This window comes from Danio rerio, chromosome 7 (genome assembly GCF_049306965.1).
Source record: "Danio rerio strain Tuebingen ecotype United States chromosome 7, GRCz12tu, whole genome shotgun sequence".
NCBI classification, from domain to species: Eukaryota; Metazoa; Chordata; class Actinopteri; order Cypriniformes; family Danionidae; genus Danio; species Danio rerio.
Genome location: NC_133182.1, coordinates 32,700,588 through 32,724,996, shown reverse-complemented (window position 1 = coordinate 32,724,996; position 24,409 = coordinate 32,700,588). Strand labels below are relative to the sequence as shown.

The following is a 24,409-nucleotide window of genomic DNA, read 5'->3' as shown; positions in this document are numbered from 1 at the left end:
TATCGTTTTAGTCGTTTGGGATGCGGTGACACGCAGTCAAATATTTCGCCAAACAAATCAGCCTCTTTTGATGCTCATAAACAATCATAAAGTCCTCGTGCTGCATAAATTAGGAGGTTTGCTGAAGGTGCAGCTGTGGTGCAGTGAGGGGTTCCGTCTTTAATAAACTACGACAGTTTGCATTCATTGAACAGTAAGAATGATTAATAATCCATATCAAAAGGTCTCTTAAAAGTCACGTCTCGTTTTCAGTTTCAGGCTTAGGCGCGTTTTGCACTCACACACAAGACTATCGCGCCAAAGCCCAAGTGAACCGCGCTCTGGCCCACCTCTTCCAACGGGGCCAGGGCCGGCCAAGTGAACCATGCCTGAGCCCGATTTAGAGCACTCACACTTAAACAATCTGCGAAACGGGCCTGGGCACTGTTCGGTTAACATAGTGTGAGTACGCCATGAAACGATCCAGGAAATAGACCTGGGCATAGTGTGAGTAGGCCCATAAACCACACTTAACTGAACTAAACTAACACTGAAAACTGGACTGGCACAGTTTTAATTTACTAGAACTTCTGTCAAGCTGCTTTGACACAATCTACATTGTACAAGCGCTATAAAAATAAAGATGATTTGAACTGAATTCTAAGTATGTAAATCACTCAGTTAAACTGCTGAATTAATAATTTTTTTATAGTACACTCTCAGAAAAAAAGGTACAATGAGGGTACAATTTTGTTCCTAGAGGGAACAAAATATAAAATTGTACCTTTAAAGGTCCCATATTGGTCCTTAGGGTACAATTTTGTACCCAAATGGGCTATAAAGGTACAAATGTCCAGATTTAGGTTTGAAAGGTACATTTTTGTACCTTTTATAGCACATTTGGATACAAAATTGTACCGTAAAGGACCAATTTGGCACCTTTAAAGGTACAATTATATATTTTGTTTCCCTATAGGAACAAAATTGTACCCTCAGCTCATAATAAGATCAAGACACTATATAACACTAATTTAAATGTATTAATACTAAACATTAATACTAAAATACATAATTTAAAAATATAATAAATAAATAAATTGATTGAATTAAATATTTTAATAATTAAAATTTTTTTCATGTATTTAAATTACATTTTTTCTCAAAAATGGTAATAATTTAATTTATAATTGAATGTAATTTTAATCATTAAAAACGTAAATACTGGTCTTTGCTTACTGTTTAAGACCCTTTAGTTTATGGGATGTAGAATAAGAACCATGCAGAGTGACAGCATCTTCATACAGGTGGTGATGTTGCTGTCTCTTTAAGAATTTGGCTTGTTGAGACGTTATAGTAGTGTTTGTTACTGAGGCGGTCGGTAGAGTATGCTGGGTGTTTACAAGGAACTTCGCACGCTTTTCAAAGAAAAGTCTATTTTGGAGTCCACACTTTTCAGGTAAGAATGCATTAAAGATATATTTTCAGTCTCATTTTTACATGTGAAGCCCTGTTCTGTTGATTTTGTCTGACTCTCGGGTCTCGGCTTTCCCCCGCTTTAAGTGCTCCGGGCTGGCCTGCAGGATGGAGTTTGCTAAGATGTCTGCAGCTTATTAAAGAAGTTAATACAATGTGATATCGAAGTCACCGAGGGACATAACGTTATAGACGGTGAGTACTATATGCTGTTAGTTTTCTCGGTGTAAAAGTTCCCTTTGTCGCCTACGTTACGTATTCGCGCCTTATATCTTACGTTACGTTACTGCTTTAGTAATTAGTGTTGCCACGGCGGAATATAATCGCAACCCAATTAGCAAAATACACTCGGGCCAGCTGCTGCGGCAGAAGCGCGACGCTGCCGTATCCGTGCACCGGAATCGGGCCGTGACCCGTGAGTAATGTGCGGTGTGGCCCGGAGCTCGCGCGACTAAAGTCTTCATATAACGTTACCTTGATATAAAACCTTTTGTTATTAATACTGGAAATTTGTAATTATCGATAATGTTTTATATTTTGAGGCCATTTTTCTAGCCACGGTTGACCGCTGAAATGTAATTTTAGACGGTTATATAAGTTAAGTTACACCGCCATTTTGTGAAGAAAAATCACAATTTTGTCACCGACAAAGTGACTGATTATGTAAACGTGGCTAGTTACAAACGTGGCGTGCGTAAGTTACATATCTTCGTTTCAATGTCTTAAGTTACATTAATGTTGAGGAGTGTTCACAAACTCTTATGTCCAGAATTGTTGGTGCTTTACTATCGTTTAACGTTATACTTATGTTAATGTAGAATTATTAACATACCACGTTGTATAAATCGACGTTTTAAGTTATACTTTGTTCTTTAATGTAATAATTTGTCTCATCTGTTCTGAAACTGGTACCTTGAGCTATTTTACCTATTTTATTAATATCTCAAAATAAGTAAATAGTTATTGCTTTATCTTATTGCTTTCCAGAAGTTTTTGAAGTTTCCAATTGTCTTTCAGGGCAAGATTGAACAACAGAATGCAGCCTAACAGCATCAGACCAATGAAGGCATGTCATATGAAAGCATGGCTCAGTTACAAGATGTAAGTATGTCTCATTATCTATACCATGGTTTTAATGGCTTACATACTATTTTATATTTGTAGGTTTTTACTTACAAACAACAATAAATGTACACCCACATGTTTAAAATTATTTTCTAGGTTTTCATCGAAAGATGAGAGATCAACTGAAGAATGCTATGGACCTGACTCTAAAGGTACTCTATCTAAACTTTCTCCACTTGATTAATATTATTCAATTCTAGCTTTGTATGGATTCCTTCATATTTGTTTGTATGCCACATCTTATGTTCCAGGAATTGATTTTACAGCAGCACTTCTCATGTTGCCAGCCTTGTTAAGCGAGACACTTCAACATTTAGTTGTGCTCAGGTGCGTATGTTGTTTTCTGTTTAGTATATGCTGTGATAAATGCATTTTATAATGCTTGATATTCTTTATATTAGGATGACGCAGTGGGTAGTGCTGTCACCTTACGGCAAGAAGGTCACTGGTTCGAGCCTCAGCTGGGTCAGTTGGCATTTGTGTGAGGAGTTTTCATATTCTTCCAGTGTTCGTGAAGGTTTCCTCCAAGTGCACCGGTTTCCCCACAAGTACAAAGACATGCGCTATGGCTGAATTTGGTAAGCTTATTTGTCTGTAGTGTATAAATGTGTGTGTGTGAATAAGTGTGTCTGGATGTTTCGTAATACTGGGTTGCAGCTAGAAGGGCATCTGCTGCATAAAACATATGCTGGATAAGTTGGTGGTTCATTCCACTGTGGCAACCCCAGATTAATAAAGGGACTAAGCCGAAAAGAAATTGAATGAATGAATGAAATTTATATTAGTCTTTTAATCTGTGATACTTTTTTTTTTAATCAGTGAATATTAATTATTTTACTTTCTATGCATGTGGATTTTCTCTTCATCAGTGATAGAGTGACTGATATTAATGTAATTATTGCTTTGTCATTTACAGTGAACCATCTTCACCACATCCAACAGTTCAAGTACAGGAGGAGGCCACCGACTGGACAACTGTGTTAACAAGACAAGTCACGGCAGTCTTCAGAGTTGATGGGATTGCGATTGGCTGGCCAATGATGTGGACGAATATACATTTTTGACATATCCATTTTATTAGAAGAACACCTTGATGTTTCTGCAGTGGAGTGTTTTGAATGAACGGTGGACTGTGACAAGCCTCGATCTACTCCAGTTACCAGAGTGATCAACCTTGTTTTTTGTTTCTCTACATGCTCTTGGGATAATCACAATCATCAAGTTAATCCAGCACACTGCTATCATTCATGCATAAAGCACATTTTTAAATAACTTGTGGTCCTAATGACTATCAAAGAACATTTTCCAGATATGAGTGCTTTACATGTCATGTTTATCAAAAATATCAACACATATTGTGTTACAACAAATTACAACTCCACTTGAGGATGATGAGGAGTAATCTACTGATGTTGAGGAAGAGGCTACTGATGTATTTGGTTTTCTGCACTGTTGAAGCAATTTATAGAGAAACATTGCCTTCATTCTGAAATTCAGAGAAAATGTTGATGACAAATTATTTATTATGACCGAGTATTCTGACTAAAGACAAATACTTTGGACTTTGTAAAGTGCAGTACTTGATGTAGCCTGTGTAATGTGTTTATAAATCTTAAACAGTATTCTTGTGGTCTTTGTATTAAGTTAAGATTTAGTTTTTATTCTTATCTAAATTGTTCTTTTTACTGTTTTACATGTCTGCTTTATACTTGCTGTGTAATTTTATTTCTTAACACATTCAGTTGTGATTTGTAATGAAATATTTCTACATTAGTAAATAAAAATGGACATCTGTGAACCAAAATATTTTATTTATTTATTTGTGCATGCAGTCACTAAAGGATCAAAATGCCTGGGTCAGTACCCTGAAAATACTATATAATATAAAAAGGTACATTTCTGTACCTTCGGTGTCTAGGGTACAAAATTGTCCCTTAAAGGGTACAAATGTGGAAGGTACAATTTTGTACCTTTAAATAGAGGTACAAATTTGTACCCTTAAGGGTACCACCCCAGTGACGGGCCATTTGTACCCTAAAAGGTACAATTTTGTACCTTTTTTTCTGAGAGTGTATATAGTGTGTCAGTAAAGTAGTTATTCTTGTTTTGGGCTGATATAATGAATATTTGGGTTTGTTTATTAAAATCCATTATCATGAAAACTGCTGACCATCGTGTGACTTTGACCACAGATCAGACACGACCCATGAACGGGTAAACAGGAATCAATTGCATGAATTCCAGTATCCTTACATTAGATTCAGATCACCTTCATACCCAGTAATACATCTGATATAAACTGACTGTGTTAATTTGTGCCTATCATATTAATGATTAGATCAGATTTTTTCGTCACTGCAAATCATACATCACTAAAAAAAACAATAGCAGCACAATATGCCAACACAGACACCAACTGTGGTCACATGACCAATGGTGCATTTTGGTGCAATGGTTTTAATGGTGCAATGGCAGATGAATGCTCGTCTTTTCTTCTTTAGCTTAAGAGTCCAGTGTTTCTGCTGAACTTTAGTTGATGCAGACAGCTGTATTATCATTTAGCCTGTGTCCATTGTAAATTGTATTAATCTTTTTTTGACTTCTGTGCTAAAGATTATCAGGTAAGTACTTCTTCTGGGTTGTTTCCCCAAGTGTGTCAAATACTAAAATACTAAAACTTTTAAAACTTTCTGCAGACCCTGTACCGGATCTAGATTGACATCATTAATGTTTTTATTTAAATCTGTAAATATCATTTATTTTACTGTCACTTATTTAAACTTAATTTTACCACTATAATTTAGTATAAGAGAGTTTTTCCTTTTTTCAATGACATTCAATCTAAACATAGCCTTGCTGGCATGCCAAATAAATTCATAGGTCACAGAATTATATATAGATTACTTAAATATAGATGCTAAAATGTTTGCAAGACTCTGGATAAAAGATGTGCGTTTCTGATTAGTCTATTTAGGTGTGTCTATTTTTGACCTCACTGAGATTATAAAGTCGTGCACCACACTTGCATATATGCAAATACCATGACTTGGTAAGGCAGCTATATTTCTGCAAAGACGTGTGCTTCTCTCAGTCATTTTAGTGCTTCATTTAAAGATATTCATCAGGCCATTCACTCGCACCCTACAGGAACTGAATCTGACAGAATTCTCTTACTTCTGCTTTTCTCTCCGATACCCAAAGAGTGGGTTGCTTTATTTGTACGGGTCTGCGAGAGCGTGTTGTTTTAAAACAACAGGCTTGCCCGAAGTCAGACTTGTGAGATCTTTATACATCAACAAGAGAACCAAAGAAATGGTGAGATTATCACCCATAAGAAGTGACTGATAATCTACCGCTGATTAAACCGTGCTTCTATAGCTGTGTCTAAAAGCAGTTCTCCGTTCTCTGACATCTAACATTCATTGTTGTATTTTAAATGAAGGCATTCTTGAAAATCCCTTTTGAAGATTTTGGGTTATTCTTTAAACTGCTCTTTACATTATTGGTAAATCCATAATTAAATATATGAATTATATCATGTTTATTGGTCATTAGGTACGTCTGTGGACAAGAGATACAAAAATGTCTTTATTCAGAACTCTGAAATCGAGAAGTGAAATTTCTCTCACTTTCTACCTGCTTTTTTCAATCAGGAATATAATGGGCACTTACATAAGCATGTTTCCAGCTGAGATAATAGCTTACAAATGCCTTCTGTGTGAATTTTAAATAATTTCCACAAACATAAGAATGATATGTTCGCATTGTTCCAAACCTGCAGGCAATCTTACTTTTGTGAAAAACTAAATACGTTTCATGATTATTTTATTAGTTTAGTTTTGTTCATTTAATGACAATTGGCAATGGTAAAACAGCATTGCACCACGTTAATCTTTACTGTATCCTCAATAATGCTGAATTTCCAAAATACCTTATTTCGCAGTGAAATACAGAGTCAGATACAGATTTGGAACAATATAAATGATGCAAATGATGATTGATTTTTAATTTTTAGTTTAAAAACAACCGTGATTGTTTGTTTTAATTGGAAACCCCCATGCAAAGACTGCACTGTAGTGCTATAGTGTTTGCTGACTTCAGGGATTTAAAGATTGTCCATTATAATTGAACCAAACATCTGAAGCTAAACCAGCCTGATTTTACGAGGAAACGTAACTATTTTAAGTGTTGTCAGATTAGTGGCTAATTCGTCCGAGTTCAGTCTTTAGCCGCCTTTCCACGCCCCCTTTTGGCAGTCGCACAGAACTTTCAGTTTTGTCATGCGCAATGGGAGAGAAGCTGGATTTTCGCGGTGTCCAAAATAAAGGAGTGCAAAAGCAAGAACCGTTATTCTCCGTTAGATCACCATGGTTGAATGCATGAATTTTAGAAACTCATGGACCGCTAAAAATTTTTGGAGGGCATTTGAAGACAACATTAAACAAAACAAAACAAACAAAAAAATATAACTCATTTATGAATAGAACTGTTTTTTAGTAAAAGCTTTCTTCTGATAAAATCTCACATCCGGTCAGCTGGTCGCATACGATCTATACGGTCTCGCAGAAGTTAAAATATTTTAACTTATCCGTAGCTCTAATCGGATGTGAATTTTCCCCATACGGAGCTGATCGGAAATCCACGCAACTCACGGACTACTCTTTAGCGGCCATTCTACTGCACACGGCATTTGGACACAACTGACGAAATATGCCCCCTTGTGGCAGTCACACACAATATTCAGTTTTGTCGTGCTCCATGGAAGATAAGCTGTTCTCGCAGTGTTCGAAATAAAGGAGTGCAAAAGCAAGAGCCTTTATTCTCCGTGCGTTCACCATGGAGGAATGAATGAATACTTGAAACTCATAGACCGCTAAAAATGTTGGAGGGAATGTGGAAACAAAATTAAAAAATTATATTTGTTATTACTCATTTATGAATAGAAATGTTTTTTAATATACATTTTAATATACATCAGACTTATTTCAGATTTAAAAAAGAAAACAAAAATGCTGATCTCACGCGCACGGACCTGGTTGGACAACGCTGGAATACATCACATCCGGTCGGCCGGTCGCATACGTTCTACTCGCAGGAGTTCAAATATTTCAAGAAAACTTCAGCTCAAATCAAATCCGAAATTTCTGAGATGATGAGGAGATGATCGGAACTCCACGCAGCTCCCACACTACTCTCCATTGGAATTGAATGACTTCCGGTTTGACGCTTGCCGTGTGCAGCAGAAAGGCGGCTATCCAAAACTGTACGATTTTAAAAAGAAGGCGTGGTACTCAACCGTCATTGGGGGATGAGCAAATCGTACTAAATTGTATGAATGAGATCGTACCAATTCACAGCCACTAAACCAAAAAACTATACAAATTGTCATGAGATCGTATTGAGTTAAACAGTATATTAATATCACAAGGTGGAAACAATACATTTAATGTGTATTGCAAAATATGTATATACCTTAATTAATTCATGGCACTTTATGGAAGTGGGAAGAAGTAAACATATTTTTAGGCGCACTAAGCTCTCCCTGATTGCTAGAGTTTTTTTGTACAGCATCATGGGTAATGTAGTTTTCAGCATCCTGCTATTAAACAACATTTTAAAAATACGTTGAATTCATTTAAACAGAAGCAAATGCCTTTGATAAAAGTCTGTAATTAGGACCCTGTAATTAAACTATTACACTATCAAGCTGTCGGTTGCACAGTGCAGTGTAATGGGAAGAGTGTACTGATTTAAGCAACATATTCACAGCTTTCCCGTTGTTGCACCATACTAAGAATGGCATGGAGAATGAAGCAAGAGCTCAAGGAGCTGACGCTGAGCAGATGAGGAAGGGCAGTGTGGGTGGAATGAAGCACTCGAGCTAAACATAGTCAAATGCCCTGAAACGCTAATGAAGAGCCAGCAGTAAGTTTGAGAATGAGGCAGATTATTCATATTCTAGCAAGAGAAATGTTTAGTAAAACATGGCAAAGCCAGTCACATATATTTTTTTAAATCACTTCACAGCGAGGCTGTAAATACAAAAGTGGACAAGATCGCCCGAAAAAGAAGAAGAAAAGAAATCGTTTCTCATATGCGTTCGAACATGCGTGCCCCTCTCGAAATAGTGCTGGTGAGAATAGACTGCTGAAGTAGCTGTTGACACATGCAGCGTGTATTAATATAAAGAAAAGAGCGAAAGTCATCAGTTTTAGCCGGTTGTGCAGGCAGCTGTGCATTGCAGCAGGGCTTCTGTAGGCTCTGTGGTTTGGACAGCTTGAATTGTGGTGAAACTAAGCAAAAACACTAATACCTTATTTAGACTTGCAAATATGCCCAACGCAAAATTCTCAAGACTAGTGATTGCTAAACAGAGAAAAAACAACTAAAATGAATCGATAAATAAATGTAAGTTTGACTCTTCCGGAATAACACGAAATCAACAATTTGCCCACAATGGAAGTCTTGTATCCTCTTTACAGTATGAGAATTTCACCATGTAAAAGTTTGATACCTTTATAGTTCATGTCATTCATATTATAATTCTGAAGTCACTTGGAAATCTTGCATGAAACGCCATAATAAAAATTTGGTGGTTAAGTGGTTTGTATGACTGCCTCACGGTAAGAAAGTCGCTGGTTTGTGTCTCTGCATTGATTTGCTCCGATTTCCCTCACGGTCTAAAAACCACAATGCCACAATGGAATGAACTGCCAATTTATTCAGCATATGTTTTACGCAGCAGATGCATTTCCTGCTGCAACCTATCACTGGGAAACACCCATACACTCCCATTCATACAAATGCACTACGAACAATTTTTCTTTCCCAATTCACCTGCACCGCATGTCTTTGGACAGTGGGGAAAACCGGAATACCTGAAGGAAACCCACATAAACATAGGGAGAGCATGCAAACTCTGCACAGAAATGCCAACTGACCCAGCCGAGGCTCGAACCAGCGATCCTCTTGCTGTGAGGCGACAGTGCTAACCACTGCGCCACCTTAAAGACATGCAGTATAGATGACTTGGATAAACTAAATTGGCCATAGTGTGTGAATGGGAGAGTGTGTGTGGGGGTTTTCCAGCACTCAAGGTTGCACTCTCAGTGCTGGATTGTGGCTGAAAGGTCATCTACTTTGTAAAGCATATGCCAATGTTATTGGTGGTTCATTCTGCTGTGGCGACCCTTGATAAAGCTGGAAATAAACTGAAGAAAAGCGGGTGAGTAACACAGTGACACACATTAAGATGGTTGTTTGTCAGTGCCTATTGGCGTAACAATGTAATTCCTACAACCTTCCAAAATCCAATCACTACTGCAGTGTTATGGCAATTCATGACATCATTCCACTACAGAGGCGTGAAGTATACATCAAGTTTGGCTATTTGTGATCAGTTTCAGTATAGCTGTTAAACCTTATTAAGTCAAGTGTTCAAAAATATCTGACAGTAAAGTGACATTCATACGCACCTGAGGTATTAAAAGACTATTATCTATTTCTGTTTTTATTTTTGTTTAATCACACAGGTGACACAAAGGCGCTGGTGCAGAAAATGACGAAATTATTTGAAAGTTTCTCGCTATGTCAAGAATGTTTCTCATTATTTTGAGAAATTCATTATTGTGGAAAAGTAAGTTAGTAAGTATTAGCAAGTTATTATGAGTGGCTCAGTGGTTAGCACTGCCACCTAACAGCAAGAAGATTGCTGGTTCGAGACCAGACTTGCCTAGGTGGCATGTTCTCCCCGTTTTTGCGTGGGTTTCCTCCAGGTGCTCCAGTTTCCCAGTTTCCAGTGTGTGTGTGTGTGTGTGTGTGTGTGTGTGTGTGTGTGTGTGTGTGTGTGTGTGTGTGTGTGTGTGTGTGAATGAGAGTGTATGGGTGTTTTCCAGCATTTTTTCATTATTATTAAATATTTACATTTACATTTAGTCATTTAGCAGACGCTTTTATCCAAAGCAACTTACAAATGAGGACAAGGAAGCAATTTACACAACTATAAGAGCAACAATGAATAAGTGCTGTAGGCAAGTTTCAGGTATGTAAAGTGTATTTATTTATTTATTTTTTGTAATACAGTTAGCGGTAGAACCAGAGAGGCAATTGCAGATTAGGAAGGGAAGTGGAGACTAAATAGTTGAGTTTTTAGTCGTTTCTTGAAGACAGCAAGTGACTCTGCCATTCTGATGCAGTTTGGGAGTTCATTCCACCAACTGGGCAGATTGAATGCGGGAGTTCGGGAAAGTGATTTTTTCCCTCTTTGGGATGGAACCACGAGGCGACGTTCATACACAGAACGCAAGCTTCTGGAGGGCACATAGATTTGCAGAAGTGAGAGCAGATAAGAAGGAGCAAAGCCAGATGTCGCTTGGTAAGCAAACATCAGAGCTTTGAATTTGATGTGAGCAGCAACTGGCAGCCAGTGCAAACGGATGAGCAGCGGAGTGACATGTGCTCTTTTAGGTTCATTAAAGACCACTCATGCTGCTGCGTTCTGGAGCAGCTGAAAAGGATTGATAGAGTTAGCTGGAAGCCCCGCTAGTAGAGAGTTGCAATAGTCCAGTCTGGAGAGAACAAGAGCTTGAACAAGGAGTTGAGCTGCATGTTCATATAAGAAGGGTCGGATCTTTCTGATGTTATAGAGTGTGAATCTGCATGATCTAGCAGTTCTAGAAATGTGGTCAGAGAAGTTTAGTTGGTCATCAATCGTTACTCCAAGGATTTTCACCATTTTGAATGCATTAATGGTTGCCCCATCAATCTGGATTAAAAAGTTTTAATGTAGAGTCGGGTTGGCAGAAACTTCAAACATTTCCGTTTTCGAGAGGTTCAGCTGAAGATGATGATCTTTCAACCAGTGTGAAATGTCTGACAGGCAGGCTGAGATGCGAGCTGGAACCGAGGGATCATCAGGATGAAAAGAGAGGTATAGCTGGGTATCATCAGCATAGCAGTGGTAGGAAAATCTATGTTTCTGGATGACTGATCCTAAAGATGTTGTGTAGATGGAGAAGAGAAGTGGCCCAACAACAGAGCCCTGTGGTACCCCAGTGTTTAGATGCTGTAAGTTGGACACCTCTCCCCTCCAAGACACCTTGAATGACCTGTCAGAGAGGTAAGATCTGAACCTCTGAATAACAGTGCCTGTAAAGCCCAGTCACTCAAGCGTAGAAAGCAGGATCTGGTGGTTTACAGTTTCAAAAGCAGCTGACAAGTCCAGCAAGATGAGGACTGATGATTTAGAGTCTGCTTTAGTCAGTCTGAGATCCTCCACGACCGAGAGCAGGGCAGTCTCAGTTGAGTGGCCTTTCTTAAAGCCAGATTGCATGTTGTCCATGAGGTTGATTTGTATATATTATGTATTGTTAGATTATATATTATGTCATAATCTCGTTTTATCGTGTAATTTCAACTTTTCATAATTTTGACATTTGATTTAGATTATATACGATTTCTAAAATCTATTTATTTAAATCTCAAATTTGGACTCTTTATAATACAAATATTAGTTACTTAAATATTCATTCATTTTTTCTTCAGCTTAGTCCTTTATCTATCAGAAGTCAACACAGCAGAATGAACCACCAACTATTCTAGCACATTTACGCAGCGGATACTCTTCCAGCTGCAACCTAGTACTGAGAAACAGTCATACACACTCATTCAAACACATACACTACGGCCAATTTAGCATACCCAATTCACCTATACCTCGTCTTTGGACTGTGGGGAAAGTGGAGCATTCGGAGGAAACCTATGCCAACATGGGGAGAACATGCAAATTCCACACAGAAATGCCAATTGGCCCAGCCAGGACTCAAACCAACGACCTTCTTGCTGTGAGGTGACTGCTAACCATTTTGCCACCGTGCCACTGTTATTTAAATATACATTTTTTTGAGGAGTGCAGATTCTGTATGGGCCCAGTCCTAATTTCAACTTTTTAAGGCATGATATTTATTTCTCACCTAGAGGAAATGGGCTTCAATATGTAACTGTGCTAATACTAGTAAAATATTTCATAGCTGTCAGCCAATCAGATTCAAGAACTAGATAAAATTGTTTTGTTTTTCAAATACAATATTATAATTATAAAATGCATTATATGTAGGATCCCCTTAAAACATTTAAAAGCATTCAGAGTAAATAAGTAAAAAAAAAATGAAACAAACGTTTGTCATTATATCGGTGTTAGATGTAAACATGGATCATCCTGCGTTATAAGAACAACTTTTAGACTATGATATGCAAACAAAAAGATAATCATCTAAGGTTTTTATCATGATTTGCCTTACTTGTGTGTGTTTTTATTCCTAGTAGTGGCCAAAAATCTTTTGTAATTAAAAAAAAATCCGTTAACTACACTGTTAAAGCCAACAGTCAACTTTATCAAATGAAATGAGTGTAGTTCACTCAAAATTGACAAAGTTAATTCCACTCATTTGAAAAGAGTTTTGAACTCAGTGTTGAAGGTAATGAGTTAATTAAATACCTCATTACTTCAACTTAAATGGAGTAAGCTCAAAGTACTCATATAGATTATTATTATTATTTTTTTTTAACAAATGGTTTGTTGCAATCGGTTTCCTCAAACAGTTTGGGTTGCCTTAACTTATTAGATTTTACAGTACTCTGTACAGTACTCTGTTTACCGTACTTGACTTCTCTTCATTTATTGGGTTTTACTGTGCTCAAATTGCTTCGTTTACTCAAATGGATTAAGTTAACAGCACTCATTAGGATTAGTTTTTTAACTTAAATGGTTTGTTGCAATCGGTTTCCTCAAATGGTAAGAGTTACCTTAACTTAATGGGTTTTACATTGTAGAATAAAGAAGCATTCAAGCAAAGACCCATGAAGATAAACTCAAGAAGTAAAGTCTTTTGTTTTATATATATATATATATATATATATATATATATATATATATATATATATATATATATATAGACACACACACAGACACATATTATCTTTATCTTACTGTTGCAGCTTAGCTTTGTGATAAGTTCGACATGTGGTTTAGTAGATGACATTTCATACAATGTATTTAACTCCCTGAACTCTTTCTCACAGCATTCACAGCAGACTAAGACCTGTCTACATGCAACTTGATCCTCTATGAATGTTTCAATTGATTTTTTTTTTTTTTGCAACATTCTTAATGACAGGGCAAAAAGTAAGACAGACAAAAGACTGAGACAGGTGGAAAGTTTGATAAAGACAGAAGATTATTTCATCATCATCATTCAGGATGTTGTATCTTGTCTCCCAGCATGTACTGATAGGAAATGCAACAAGATCAGCCATCTTATCTGATAGTAGGTGGACTGTCTGCTGCTATAATGAGGCTAAAGCAAAGTCTCAAAGATGTCAACCTGGCAACACTTTATTTTCATGGTGCCATTTAGACATTCGGTTCACTATAAGTATGCTTGCAACTACATCACATCTAGCGGTCATTAGGGTATTGGTAGACTGCCTGCTTCTTCTAGCCCTTTAATTCTTTACATTCAGGGTTTCTATTGACTATAAGTAACTTTGTAAGTACAAGTCAACTAATTCTACTCTTAACTCTAATGAGACTTAGTTGACACATACATGTTAACATTAGTCCAACTAGATGGTTTTCCTGGTTTATTTATAGATAAATGATTTATTTAATTTGTTATTTTTTGTGTATTAAGTGTTTAGGTACATTAATAACCTCTTAATAAGTCTTACATTACATATTCATGTTTGTTTTTTAAAATATCAATTAAAAAACAAACATTACACATGTTCATAGGGACCGGGATGTTTGTAAAAAAAAAATCATAAAAAGCGTGATTTAAAAATAAGTTTAGTATACCTTTCCTCAGAGATTTCTTTCACCAGAATACCACTGAAAAAAAAAAAAAACATTTATTTTAAGCATTTTAATCTTTCATATCTGTGCCAGTGTTGCTACACACACACACACACACACACACACACACACACACACACACACACACACACACACACACACACACACACACACACACACACACACACACACACGGCATATATAATACACCCTTTACAAATCTCTCTTTTAAATTCAGATTTTTAATAGGAAGCTATACAATATTATATTAGGGCATACACTTTAGAGTACTGAAGCCAAATCTGAAGCTTATCATCTTAACTTACTAGTACACCTAAATTTATGTAACAAAAAATATTTACAGAAAAATCAATAGAAGCAAAAAAAGAAAAAAAAATTGCTGAAATTTTGTAGTCTGTCATTTTTTTAAAAATATTTTGCTTGAATTTAATTGTATTATCTTTGTATTATTAAATATGTTTGATGACTAAAATCTTATGTTAATAAATATATCTGTTCAATAAATCTGTTTTGTTTAAATGCACCAAAATACATTGCCTATATTCACTGAGAAATGGATAAAAATATCAACTATGCTGAGCACTATATATATATATATATATATATATATATATATATATATATATATATATATATATATATATATATATATATATATATACACACACACACAGTTGAAGTTAGAATTATTAGCCCTCCTAAGAAATAAAAAAAAATATACTAATATATTTTTATATTTAAGCTGTATAGAAGTGTCTTGAAAAATATCTAGTCAAATATTTCTTACTGTGATCATGACAAAGATAAAATAAATCAGTTATTAGAGATGAGTTACTAAAACTATTATGATTAGAAATGTGCTGAAAAAATCCTCTCTTCGTTAAACAGAAATTGGGGAAAAAATAAACAGGGCAGCTAATAAATCAGGGGGGCTAACAATTCTGACTTCAACTGTATATAGAAATAATCAACTTTTTTGCAGTTGTTGGTCTGCCAAATTATTAAAATCATGTAAATATTCAGTATATTGACATATTTTGTTATTGTATATTGTTTTGTATGTATATGCACATGGGCATTTGTATGTGTGCAAGCTGTATTTTTTTTTATCTGTCAAAAAAATCCATCAAAATTAACATTACAATATAAAACATAATTTTTTGATGGATTTTTTGACAGATAAAAAGAAATACAGCTTGCACACATACTAATTCTCATGTGCATATACATACAAAACAACTGTGATGTCAATATACTAAATATTTAAATTATTTAAATAATTTGGCATGCAGCACTCAAAGACCAACATCTGGAAAAAGTAGATTATTTGCTCCACAGTCTAAAAATTGTTACAAAATGTAAAACAATTGCTACAATGTTGATGTTTTGCCAAAACAATGTGAGCTTGTTAACTAAGAATGGACATTTTTGTGCTTAAATGAAACTGAGATTGAATGCTGTGTTAATTGGGGCATTTGAAAGGGAAATGATGGTCAAATCTAAAAATAAATAAATAAATAAAAATGTGCACCCTTTTGCAAAAAATGTATGCTTTTTGCAACAACACAGCCAAAGTTATAACAAAAATGTAAATGGAAAAGACAAATACCCATAAGTGTACAAGAGTTAAGCAAACAGCCTGGAAAGCTCACAAAAATAACATAAAAGTTCATAAATTCCAAAACCAGCCTCAATATTCTGTGTTTATTTCAAATCCTGCATTAAGGACTTACTATAGAACGACATGCGCTATGGAGGTGGACAGGAAGAGTGGTCAGCTGAGCCGTCTCTGATTGGCCATTGGGGGAGGTGACATTTTACGCCTATTCTAACAGCAAAGATAAAATCCCCACCTGCCATTACCCTAAATTCAGGAACCTCCAGCAGATGAGCACACGCTTACCCACACACCCCAAAAATAAAGAAGTAACAAACAGAAAGTCTCGTCCTTCTTATTCTACGGCCACTGTCAGGGCAGGTTACTCTTCACGGCAGATCTCTGCTTGCCTTCTTTTTTTGGGCCTTTGGAGATCTTTGAGGCGCCCCACGTGATAAGGTGCGTGAGTTAGATCATTGGTTTCATTTGGTAAGAGGAAATTTAGCAGAGTTGAGCAATGGTACGGGGACAGTTTTGAAAGCCCTTGAGAAAGCATCAGAGTTGCAGATCGAGCATCAGGCGAGGCGAGGAACCCAATGCTGCATCCGTACAGAATGGAGGGGTACATCATCCCACCCGTGAGTATTTATCATCCTCTTAATGCTCCAGATATTAAGATGCTGCTGCTGCTGCTGTTTAGAGATGCTTCAGTCTGAACCACGCGTTTATTTTTAAGTTGCCTAATGTGCCTTATGTGGACTTGTCATTGTGGACATGCTAGCAACTGACTAAATGTTTGCATTATTTTGCGTTTGATGTTTGTCAGTCTATTAGAATAATTTGTACAGTTTGGTTATGTTTTATTAGGAATAATCAGAGTCATTGTGGAGATGCATGTCAATTAAGATTTAGCTTGAATTTTTTTTACCAAAGTGATAAATTAGTTAGATCATTGTTTATTTGTAGATAGTTTCTTTTAATGTGCCTTGTATTGGTATTAAAAGACAGACTTTATTGTTATTCATAATATATTTGTCCTCAGATTTATTTACTCTTTCTAATATACTTTTAATAAGCATTTTCAATTATGTTTTCTACAAAAAAAAATCATTAAAAAAATTTTGAAATTAAGAAAGCAGCCTAGAAAGTAATTCAACACTAATTTACATGAAAGCTTACATTTCCAAAAACGATCTGTGTAATTTCATCCTACACCCATTTCAAGCCTTAAACTTGGATTTTAAGTGTAATATTAATTGATAGATATTTTAATTACATTTAACATGCAGTGGTATATTTGCTGTATATACATCATTGCAATGGAAAAATTAACTGCTCTCCAAAATGTATAATAATCCTAATTTCTATGTAGAAAGAAGAGGGTAGAGAGAGGGTAACCTGGACTGGCTGGATGTCACAGACACCGTCTGTACAAAAAGATTACTGGGCAGTTTTAACCAAAGATGTGAGGCTTTTCTTATATGGCACAGTGTATTATTATTTCCCAATTGGCTGTGGTTATTCAAACTGGTCATTTGTTTTTGTCTTTAATCTATTTGCTTAGCAGCAAACAGAGGAAATGTTTGAAACAGAGATCTATCGACCACCAATGGAGTATCAGTATATCATTGATGACAGTCAGAACGGTGAGTTTGTATCAGTTATTTATTTATTATGATAAATCTTTAGATATGTTTTACAGAACATATAAGTGAAGTTGATGATGCATGTATGATGCAGCTGTATTGCTATCCAAACTAAGGGTAGAGATGAACAAATGAATGAATAAATGAACAGACTCTACTGCTGCTCTTCACTTCCCATTGTCATTCTTAATAACAGGTCATTTGTACTAAAATAAAAGCCATCAAGAAATAATTAACCAAAAAATAGGAAAAAAATCTAAACAATAAACCTGTGATTTAGATTCAAAATGTATAGTTCATACACCTTTAACAGATTAAACACATATTGAAACAACTTCAGGTTTTTCCCCAATAACTACAGAATGCATTTTGCCCTATTTTACTTTCTTTTTCCCCTTTTGGCCTACGGCAATGAGGATACTTTGACTAAATTGCATTGGTTTTTTTCTTACATACAATCGGTTTCATAGTTTTAACTGTCTGACCTCTTGCAAACTAAGTGTTATAACACCTTGAGAGGCCCACATAAACAGTGATCTAACGGATTAAAATCATACCCAGGGCAGCTGGGACTGAACTGTAAGGGGACGTTAGGAGAGCGAGCGAGTGGAACGGGCCTAGTGACCTTGCACAAAGCAGGAAACAGATGCCTCGTTCTGACAGGCAACAAAACTACACACGTAGAACGGCAAATATCCCCAAGGGTTTCTCTCCAAGCGAGATAATTGAGCATTTTAGCTATGTAGGCGTCTAAAATTTCATGCTAATAAGAGCAGCAGTTTCTGTCTGAGGTTGAGGATGGCGGTTGTGTTTCGTTACTGTATAAAGTTGTGAATTATTTGTGATGAGCTTTAATCTGACCTTTGTTTAGACCTTTGTGTTATTTAGCCAGGCCTGTCGTCAGCAAACTGTGCTGATTTTCAAAGAAGTTAAATGACAGAGAAACTGAAAGTTGTTCAGAGTTTCATTATACTGTAGTGAATAATGTTAGTGTTGAGTGAAGGAATGTGTATGTTTATCCTGAGAATGCACACTATGGCTTGAATGAGCACTACACTCTTTAAAAAAAATCCTTTAATCGGCATCAATGAAAGGTTATTTACAGTGGAAAAATCGCCGATACATTATTCAAATTTTCTTCACACAATAAGAAACTAATAGTTCTTTTGAAAACTCCACCGAAACATCGTTTAATGAACCCAGGATGATTGTTCCATCTGTGGCATCATTGCAAAAATGATTTTGGAACCTTAAAGAGAGAAAATTAAAAAAATAAAATAAAATAAATAAATTACACACTATCTACGAGCTCTAAAAGAAGCTTATTTGGAGAATATTGAAGAATAAAATCTTGTTTTGTTTTCTCATAAAGGTTCATAAAGAACCAAAGAGGTTTTCATAGGGGTGCCATTCAACAATTTTTTTTGGTTCCTCAGAAAACCTTTTAGTGAAAAGTGCTTTAAAGAACCATTTATTTTTAAATTTAATTTTTTTTTAAAAAGGTTTTTTACATGGAATATCAACTACAACATTCATTTTATGATTATCCTTCCATGTTGTTGTTAACATTACCCCAAATAAACACTTCCCTCCCTCAACAGCCTGTAACTTCCCATTGAAAAAACAAAATAAACATAATTAATACTAATAATTAAGTAAAAATAAATAATAATAATAATAAAAAAGACAAACAAGTAAAAAGTAAAAAAGTAAAAAAATTTAAAAAGAATAATAAAATTCATATATTATTACTCAGCTTAAGAATCAAGAGAGTTAGCCAGCAGATTATCTAAAAAGGGATGCACGACTTGTCAAAGTCTTTAAAGAACCAGTAAGTTACAGTCAATTTTTTTTAATTTAATGCAAGTAAACACTTCTTTTATCCATGACGGGTTTGCACTTACAGGATGAGACGTCTTGCTAGTAAAGTAGTAAAAGCTAAAGCCTTTCAGAACATCACAAAAATGTTGGCATCTACTGCCAACCCAAAAATGACCAGAAATGGATTTGTATCCTGATCCATGTCGAACGCATCTTTCAAAGTTTGAAATATTTTAGTTCAATAATAAAATAATTTAGGGGTTTAACCATAATCTTAACAAATTATGATGATGATAATAAGAAAAAAAGAACCTTTTCCACTGTAAAAAACCTTGTGTAGACTTCGATGAACTGAAAAGGTTCCTCATGGAATAATCAATTCCAGTAAAGAACTGTTATTTTACCGAGTGTAGTGGGGTTTTAGCTTAGTGAATTAGATTCCTTACATTGATCATCTTAAAAGATTATAAATAAAAAATCTGTGATGACATATAAATGTTTTATTTTGAGATTTAACTGCAGAATACAATAGCATTAAACAACATGCTTGAAGCTATTCAAAAACTGCAGAGGAAATGAGTGCTGGTGTGAACAGGAAAGACTCAGTGACACTCACAGCCCTAGTGCTGCTTACAGTGAGAAAGTAAATGTAATTTCTTGTGATAGATCGAAATGACAAAAAGAATAACTTGTTCATTTTTCAGTCAATGTTTCCTGCTTAGAGAAGGAGCATGTGGCGTATTGTCATATTTCTGTAGACTGTCAAACAATGCTTTCTTCTGACCCTCTCTTTCAACTTCAATGTCCGTGTCTAGATCACTCTTGGGATTATAACACGCATCACATTCATCCAGTGGACTTCGAGAATCTGCCGGAGAGCCACTTTACAGAGCTACAAAGCGTGCAGTCACTACATGCGGCCAGTGTGCATCGCTTTCCAGATGTGGAGTCCAGCCATTTCATGGACCCAGGCCTGGGTAGCCATCACATCCCTCTAACCAATCCACAGGTGAGACATGCACCACAACATCTCATATGTTTTAAAGTTCTCATATAAATCTAATTAATGATGATTAAACCAAACATATACCCTTATAATCTACAACTCTAAAACGAATCATTTATGGTTTGGTTTATTTGGTGCATTGTGACGCGAATGGGTGTTGCTGGTTTGGAGGTTGTAGAAAGCATCTGTGCCCAGGCTATTGCTCAACTAAAGCCTTATCCTGACCAAAAGTCAATGCTGTCAATGTAACTGCAGTCTGCAAACTCATCAACTGCCATTACACAGAACATCCCCACTTACACAAACAAAACCACTCATTATTGTGACACTAACACACAAGCGAACGAATGTTTTTCACTTTGCACACATAAAAAACACACACAGTTAAAGTCACAATTATTAGCCCTATTTTTTCTTTAAGCTCTGTTTAATGGAGAGAAGTTTTTTTCAACACATTTCTTAACATAAGTTTTAATAACGCATTTCTAATAATGATTTATTTTATCTTTGCAATGATGACAGTACATATTATTTGACTAGATATGTTTCATGGTACTAGTATTTAGCTTAAAGTGACATTTAAAGGCTTACCTAGGTTATTTAGGCAAGTTAGGGTAATTAGGCAAGTTATTGTTTACAGTGGTTTGTTCTGCAGCCAATTGAAAAAAATATTGTTTAAAAGGGCTAATTATATTAATAAAGCTTAAATAATAAAAAAAATCTCAAAATGCTTTTTAAAAAATTGAAAACTTCTTTTACTCTAGCCTAAATAAAACAACTAAGACTCTTCCCAGAAGAAAAAATATTTTAGGAAATACTTTCCTTGCTCTGTTAAACATCATTTGGGAAATATTATTTTAAAAAAATCACAGGGGGGCTAATAATTTTCACCTAAAAAAATGAAGAAACACTTCTTCAAACCCAAAGAATAAAACAAACATAAATCATTTTTTCAAACCCAAATCTAATAAATCTAGTAAATACAGACAAAAGGTGAAATTTTAAGCGGTCTCTTAACTTAGCTGTAAACTTGATCATTTTTAATGTCCTCATTTATATGTCACTTTGGATAAAAGCATCTGCCAAACGATTACGTGTAAATGATGTCTGGCTGGCCCCCTGGACAATATTAACAAAACTTGAAATTGTAATAAACCATAAAAATATGAGGAACATATTATGGAAGATAAGATATATTCGGAAGAGAAAACTACTAAATTTGCATAAGTTATTTAAATGCCAACAAAAGTTAACTACAGTGATTCATTTTATTTTACAATGTTTAAAAACTATAAAAACATTAACGGACAAGAAATAAAGTTTGCAAAGTCACATCAGTATTATCAGTTATTAATGTCACTTGTACATTTAATCAGCTGACACTATAATACAAAGGGATGTAAAAATGAAGACAATGGAAGCAATTAAACCAATAACGCTCAAAATAAAATGCAATACAAAAAATACAAAAATTTGTATTTGATTAGAATTAGCATCATTATTGTTTATCAATATCATAAATTAAACAAATGAAATGTTGAACACATACAAAAATGTACATGCCCTAAACACAACTATACTTTTATTAAAGTTCATATTATATTATATTATATTATATTATATTATATTATATTATATTATATTATATTATATTATATTATATTATATTATATTATATTATATTATATTTAACTACAGTACATTTGCTTAGATAAGCTACATCAACCATTAAGAATTATCTTTGGGATGACATCAGGTTTGGCCACTGCTTTATCAAGAATCCGAATGTCATTCAACTCTAGGTGTATTACCATGTTTTTGGTAGTTTATTAAAAAAAAATAGCTACATTCCAGAGACTTTCCATCTACGTCTGTTTTGATTTCAAAAAGCTATGTTCTGTTTTGCTCAACCTTTGGGTGTAGTTTTTGCTGATACTTCACCAAAAAGAGGATATATGCTTTGTGTATTCATTATTGACTTCTCTGCGGTTAGAAAATGAAGGAGAATAGCGCAGTGATTGATTTTCCTTCCTTTGGTTGGAGCTCATCTCAAAGGCAGACTTTAACCATGAAGTCTGACACATAAGAGAGCTTTTCCTTTTAGACGCTCTTGAAGGAAGCAGAGATCCGTCCACTACAGACTGATATCCTGCCTGTCAAATGGCTTCAGTCCCACTAGGTTAATAAAGCTTGGGGGAAAAAAATATAGATATACAGTTCTCAGCATAAATGAGTACACCCCATTTTGAAAATTAATATTATCCATTTTCCAATGATTATATGTAATATATTTTTGTGTATTTGAGATATTTATTAAAATGATTTTTTTAGTCACAGACATCTTTAAAAATAGAAAGACAACACATATAAATGAATAAAGATCATTTTTATAATTTTTTTTTGTTTCACTTGTTTGTTTCTCTTGTTACATTTTTTATTTAATATTTTTCCCTAATATATAAATTTGGACTACTTAATTTTGTACCGTATTATAAGTTCATTTATTAGTTCACTGTATTATAAGTTCATTTATACAGATTTGGCTTCAGAACTGACTAATCTAATGTATATGCACAAGTATAATAGTGTGAAGCATCCTAGAAAATATTGATTTATATGAAAGATATCTCCGGGCTGTATTCATATATGCTGAGCACTGTATATTCTGTATATAACTTTACATTTTGGATAACATTACATTTTACAATTTTATACTTTTTTACATTATGGATAAAATAAAATAAATAAATAAAGGGATCCTTCCCCCAAAATGGAAACAATGTATTCTCACTCCGCTTGTTTCATGTTTTGTTTTTTTGGTGAACACACAAGTGAATTTGAAGAAGTGTGAAAACTGGTGGCCATTTACATTCATGGTGTTTTTATTATTTTCCTATGATGGATATCAATGACTACCATTGGTTTAGTAAAGTGAGAGTCAATTTAGATTTTTGGAAAACTATCCCTTTCATATTTCTCGCTTAAGCTCACCAAGCTGAATTTACTTGATTAGAAATACAGTAAGAGACCAATATTCTGAAATATTATTACTAACTTTAACTTAACAAATTTAAAAAGTTATGGTGGCAAGTGTTTCAGCATCATTACTCCAGACTAAAAGGGTAGAAATCTCTCTCAGTTTTACCTTTATTTTTAAAGATATTATTAACTAATGCCACCACAGCAATGACATACATTTGCAAACAGTTTGCGGCAGTGAAAACATTCTTTTTTAGCTGTACAAATCTATTGTCATGATTCACTTAAAAAATAGTTAATTGTGCAGCTGACTTTCTTCAATATGCATTTGTAGGAGTTTCTCTTTCAGACAACATTTATTGAAGGAGATTAGGCATGTCTTTTTAGTAAATCACACACACCTTATGTGCTGCACTGGAAATTAGAAAATGAGCTGCTGTGTTTGTATCCTTTTTTTTTTTTTTTTGCTCATTGTCAGCAGATCACATGGCATTATGAACTGTAAAAAGGGATTGGTCCTTTTACCTAAAAAAACTCAAATGTTACTCTATGTAACTGTTTTTATTTATTTATTATGTTTATAATTGTGCAAATAATTTATTTAATTAATATTAAAGCAATGGGTTTACTCACTATTTCTAAATTAAAGCCAACTAACTGCTTTTAGTGTTTTTACAGTTTACAGTCTAGTCTAATACTTTCATTTACTGTAATTTTGTTACCGTAGTGTATTTTCAAAAGGCTGTTCTGTGAATTCAACAGCAGTTATTCTGTTAGATTAGATGAGTTATTTACACCTCAACCCAAATGACAGCTTTTTTTTCTGCATTTAAGCCTTGCATGTACAAATATAAATCTTTGAGAGCAGCAACGCGGCTTCTTTAGGCGATGAAAATGTGTCACTTTATCAC

At 34.8% G+C, this 24,409-nt stretch overlaps 1 protein-coding gene across 4 annotated transcripts in view; it reads left to right on the top strand.

The window, feature by feature from the left end:
• The first annotated feature begins 16,315 nt into the window (after positions 1–16,315).
• spi1b (Spi-1 proto-oncogene b) overlaps positions 16,316–24,409 on the top strand; it is a 14,719-nt gene continuing 6,625 nt past the window's right edge. The window contains exons 1-4 of one of the 4 annotated variants that reach the window (NM_198062.2): positions 16,316–16,684; positions 17,419–17,511; positions 17,614–17,692; positions 20,329–20,522. In NM_198062.2, coding sequence (NP_932328.2) covers positions 16,643–16,684; positions 17,419–17,511; positions 17,614–17,692; positions 20,329–20,522 — 408 coding nt within the window. In that variant the 5' untranslated portion in view covers positions 16,316–16,642. Of the gene's footprint in view, positions 16,685–17,418; positions 17,512–17,610; positions 17,693–20,328; positions 20,523–24,409 lie in introns of all 4 variants that reach the window. The other 3 variants (XM_005168848.6, NM_001328369.1, NM_001328368.1) reach the window with 3 other exon arrangements.